Source organism: Varanus komodoensis, unplaced genomic scaffold, assembly GCF_004798865.1.
Source record: "Varanus komodoensis strain SLA01 unplaced genomic scaffold, ASM479886v1 scaffold1188, whole genome shotgun sequence".
Lineage (NCBI taxonomy): Eukaryota > Metazoa > Chordata > Lepidosauria > Squamata > Varanidae > Varanus > Varanus komodoensis.
The window spans coordinates 30,597-35,522 of NW_025335343.1; the positions used below are offsets into that span (position 1 = coordinate 30,597).

Consider the following 4,926-nt stretch of genomic DNA (forward strand, 5'->3'; position numbering starts at 1 on the left):
GATGGCTCGGAAAACAGCTGCTTAGCAGTGGCACATCAGAGCACCTTATTGTGGCAAGCAGGTTCTTGAAACATTCCCAGTCCTGGTCCTGATCGGAGGCAGAACGTGTAGTTTTTTAATTGCATTGGCAAAGTGCCCAAGCACCCAGACATTCAGAAAAAGACAGAGAACAGAGATAGAGCAGTATTCAGAAACAGAAAAGAGGATACTGATTCCAGCCACATTCACAAATGAGCCAGATTTCCAAAAGGCATCTTTACTCCCACTTCAAGATTATCTCTACTCGTTTGCTCCTAAGAAGACTGAATTCGAAGTGTGACCCATGCATCTTCTACAGCCACCTTCCTGCCTCCCCCACATCTGTGTGCATAAATCTTTCCTCATTATTTCAGAACCGTTTATATTTCCTTCCTGAGGGGTGAGCGTTGTGGCCATGGAGAGCTGCAAGGCAAACCGCTGACGCACCTGCCATTGCCATCCCTGCTGGCTCCGTCCGAAGCACCCCAGGGTCCTTTCTGGACGTGGCTGCGGGTGTGCATGGTGCTCCACACCCTCAGAGATCCCCACGGGGGCTTCCCTGTCAGGCAAGGCTCCATGCAGGGCGCATGGCCAGGGGAGGACTCTCTGCGGAGCCTTCCTGGGGGAGCCCAGCTGGGCCTGATCCGTACAGGTGAGGTGGAGCCGCAGTCCGGCGAACACATCGTTGTGCTGCTGCATATGGAGGAGCTGCTTCGACAGACTCTGCGTCCCCAGGGCTTACCTTTCTGCTCCTCAATGGCGTCAGTTAGGTATCTGCTCTCCTCCTGGATTCGTTCTTCTAAGCTTCTCTTGCCCAAACCAAAGTTTCTCAGCGTGGATAAGGCAAACCGCCTTTGCTGCTTCCAGCTGAGCCCGTTGGAGAAGATCAGTCCTAGATGGGGGGGATTAATGGGACAGCAGTGAGCACCTGGGCATCCCTTTGACGTGGGAAAGGCAGACTCCCTTCACTCTTTAGGCCATTCCTTTGCCCTGCTCATGGCACAAGTCCTCAAGGCGTTAGGTGAAGATGAAGTTTTTTTGTGGATTTCTCTGCTTATCTTGACTATCTTTTCAAGTTCCTTCTTGCTGCCCTAACAAGTCTCATCTGAGGCAGAGAGCAAACACAGGCAAAGAACTCACCTTTTTACCCACAGACACAATAGTTAAGGTATCAGAAGCAATGCAACAATTAGCACAGGCGTATTTATTCCCATGGAGACAAGTACAGAGAGAAGCAGTACGAAGATCAGGGATCAGGGAATGGGAGGGGGCAAGTGCTGACCCCAGGAGGGGACCAGCTCTGAGCACAGGCCGGGCATCCCAGCCTATGGGCACCGCACACCCGTCTTGCCCACACAAGGGACAGCTGTCCATGGCCTACCTTGCAAGACAGGCAGCTTCCGTGTTAGGCAGGAAGTGCTTTGCCTCTTGAGAAATACCAAATAAGTTTGGGATTAGATAGGCATATCTGCTGTGTATTTGGGCACACCCTTTAAAAATCAAACTGGCAAACAAACATTGGAACCTTACTAAAAGAAACTCACCATATGGCCCAAAGACTTCACGTATAAAAGCCATTTCTGGACGATCTACAAAGTCTTCACCATGATGGACAAGGACCTCCTTCACCAGCGGCTGCCCACTCACAACCACAAACTTCATGCTTCCAACCTCCACGCTGAAGACGTTGCCATGTTTTTCTCTAAGCTGAAGAGGGAAGTGGACAAGACCAGATGCATTCCAGGTTCATCTGTCGAACTGACGCTCACTTAATGTCATCCTTTCTGGAAGCTGGGTCACTTTAGTTTCTGCTCTCCAAGAACAAGCGGCCCCCTCTTGGCCTTGCCGTCTGCGAGTCTTGAGGATCGCCCAGAACGGGGGAGAGCGAGTGGATGGGGAGAACCGAGTGTGGGGCGCGGGGAATCTGCCGCTGTTTCCCACACTCGGCACTCTCGAGGAAATGCTTCTCCTGTTTACTTGAGCGACCGGTACAACAAAACCAACTGATACCATGTTTTATTGATCAAAATCACTTCTTTGCCATATATTTTAAAGGCTAAGAAAGCATCTGTGAAAATAAATGCTATTTGGTTGGTTTTGTCAGGACAAAAGGAGCAAAGCCTTTGCCCTAATATGGCCACTAAAAGCCTGCCAAAGACTTAACAGCTGAAGACCTCAGATGGGATTCCTGACCTGATTAGGATGCGAGTCTGGCTTCCCAGGTACCCCTTCGAAATGCTCGTGTCCCTGTCCTGAAAGGCCAGTCCTTGGGGGCACCCCTTAGATTGCTGATATCTGCCCTTCCTGCAGGCTCTCCTCTCCTGTCGTGTGTCCATCCCCGTTTGCTTTCCCCTCGTGTGCCCCCAGCAAGCGGCGTACCAGATCCCCAGACTCCTCCAAACTGCATGTAACTGGTAAGGTGTAAAAGCGACTCAGACAGAGTTCATCTGGAAAGTCCCTTCAGGGCTGCCTGTGTGTTGCATGTAATTCCAGGATGAGTGAATACCCAGCTGGAGTTCTTTTGATTGCAAACCCCAGCCACCCCTTTATGGGTGGATTTCCACTGAGGACAGTTTCCCTTGGCTGAGCCACGCTGGCGCTGGAGGGCCACGTGGGCAGAGCTGGGGCTCGGTGCCCTCTGCTCCTGCCTGCAGGTGCCAAGCCCCTCCCTGCATCCCACGCTGGGCAGTGAGCCAATTCTTGAATGTTTGCCCCATGGGTGCCGTCCTGTGTTGAGACTCTGAACCATGACTTGGGTGTGTCTCTGGGGGAAACTGGTAGACCAGCAACTGCGCGCATGGCGGTGGAAATGCTCATTAGCAGAAGCAAACAGGAATGGGCATAATTGGACTTTGGGGGACCAGAGTTCAGGCTGCCACAGAAAGGGGGAGCACGCTCCACGGAGCCTCCCAGCAGCCTCGCTTCTACTGTTTGAGGGACCCTGTGGAGGAGAGGAGCTCCTTCTGTGCACGTGGGATTTCCTGGAATCAGTGACCTCAAGGGGCCCTTGCAGGCTGCCTAGATCCGCCCCAATCTTGGTGCCGTAATGACAGAGCCAGACCCACAGCAATGGGCCAGCCTCTGCTGAAGCCTCCGCAGGGAGTGCCCCCCTCCCTGCCCTCTGGGCGCTTGGCTCCATAGCCAAACAAGTCCCACTGAAGCCCAATCTCCTCTTCTGGAGCCCCGTGAGTCACCAGGCTGTTCGAAAGGTCCCCATAGATACCTTGGGGGCAGCAGGGAACATCTGAAGAGTGGTGTCCGCTTGGCCCTAAGGCTTCTTTTCTTCAGAGTAAAACTTCCCAGTTCTTCCCCCCTTTCCTGAAGGATTCGTGTTCCAGACCACTGAGCATCCAGTGCCCTCCTCCCAACCTTTTCCAGCCTTTCGGAATCCTTTGGAAACCGCAGTATCCGGACATGTTCTCTTGCAGCCCTTGTCCCTCCAACTGGCCCCGATCCTTACCTTCTCTATATCGGAAAGAGGATTCTTGGCACCAAACTGCAGAATATTGCCCAGGATGGGAAGACGCACGGGGCCCGGAGGATACCCCCTGGGACGCCTGCCTTTCAGGTAGTCGGCAAGGAGCAGGAAGGTAGCCAGGAACACCAGAATGACAGAGAGAGACAAGCCCTCCTGGAGTGCGGAAAGTAAGTGGCGCAGCATCTTCATGCGCTGCCAGCCAAGCCAGACTGTCCGTAGAGGGAAGCCGGCAAGAGGAGCTCTGCCTTTCTCTCGGCGGGTGTTGTATTTTCGAGCAGCTATTGCAAGAATGAGGTCAAAGGCTGCCTGCCAACGGGCAACACACCACTCCCACCGAACCGAAACTGACTCACCTTCCCCTAACAAGGAAGAGGCGGAGAAAATGAGCTTTGCCAAACGCATTCTGAGGCTTGAAGGTTGTGCTGTGCCCTCCCCCCCGCAATACTCCACGCATGGAAATGGCTCTGCCTCAGTTCAGTGCGGAGGGCAAAGCTGCCCCTCCATGGCACCTGAGGCTCGATAAGGGGGTGCCACGCAAGCCCCACGGCAGGCTGTCCTGCCCCCCAGCAGCCCCCTGCCGTGACCCCCTGCTGTCAACAGCATCCCAGCAGATTCCTGCCTGCGCTCACCCTCCCCAACTTCGGGATCGATGCCCTGCCATTCCCTGGCTGGCCGTGCGCTGTCAGCGGGGCGGGCTCCTGGGCTCCATTGCTCCAGCCCTTGGGACCAAGGCAGGGTCTGCAGCCTGGATCTCTGGCTCAGGTGCCGTTCCAGCTCACGTTTCCCCTGTGAAATGCAGCAGAGAGGCAGAATCTTCAGACAGATTTAAAGCAATGGGGATGGTGTCAACGGGGAAGATCTGGACCACAGCTCCCATCTGCTAGGCTGCCTGGGAATGATGGGAACTCTAGTCCAACACATCCAGGTGGATCCAGGATGGGGAAGCCTGTCTAGGGGAACGATCCCGAGCATGGTGTCCGCAAAGCGCTCTCCCTTTCAAAACTGTAGTTCAGATTTTTCAGAAATGAAAAGTTCCCCTTGATTTTGTTGTCCCTGCTGCTGATCAGCTGCTCTGCAGGCAGGAAGGTCTGGAGAGCGTTGCTTCCTGGCCCGAGCCAGTGCAAAATGCAAAAGAGCAACTAGCTATGCAAAGCGCTCCAGGGAAAAATAGGAAGAGGCAGGGCTCCAAGGGAACCCTACCCGTGTGAATGTGCTGGAGGGGTTGTCCTCCCACTGGCAAAATTCAGTGAAATTGTCAAGTCCCCCCCACCCCCACCCCACCCCGTTGGCTGCCTCACCTGTTTCTCTGCTCACAAAGAGGCTGCAGGATTTTGCACGTTGCATTGGATGCAGTCTCCGCCTGGTGTATGCACATGGGAAAGGCCGCATTGTTTAGGCATCCTTCAGAACAGTCTGGAAAATGAATCCCG

The 4,926-nt window shown here is 54.2% G+C and overlaps 1 protein-coding gene across 3 annotated transcripts in view; it reads right to left on the reverse strand.

Moving 5' to 3' along the window:
* The window catches only part of LOC123018898 (cytochrome P450 2J2-like), a 30,377-nt gene extending 26,621 nt beyond the window's left edge, over positions 1–3,756 (reverse strand). For all 3 annotated transcript variants that reach the window (XM_044421359.1, XM_044421360.1, XM_044421358.1), the window contains exons 1-3: positions 3,479–3,756; positions 1,563–1,725; positions 761–910 (exon numbers count right to left, since the gene is read on the reverse strand). In XM_044421359.1, coding sequence (XP_044277294.1) covers positions 761–910; positions 1,563–1,725; positions 3,479–3,685 — 520 coding nt within the window. In that variant the 5' untranslated portion in view covers positions 3,686–3,756. The remainder of the gene's footprint in view (positions 1–760; positions 911–1,562; positions 1,726–3,478) is intronic.
* Positions 3,757–4,926: the final 1,170 nt, after the last annotated feature.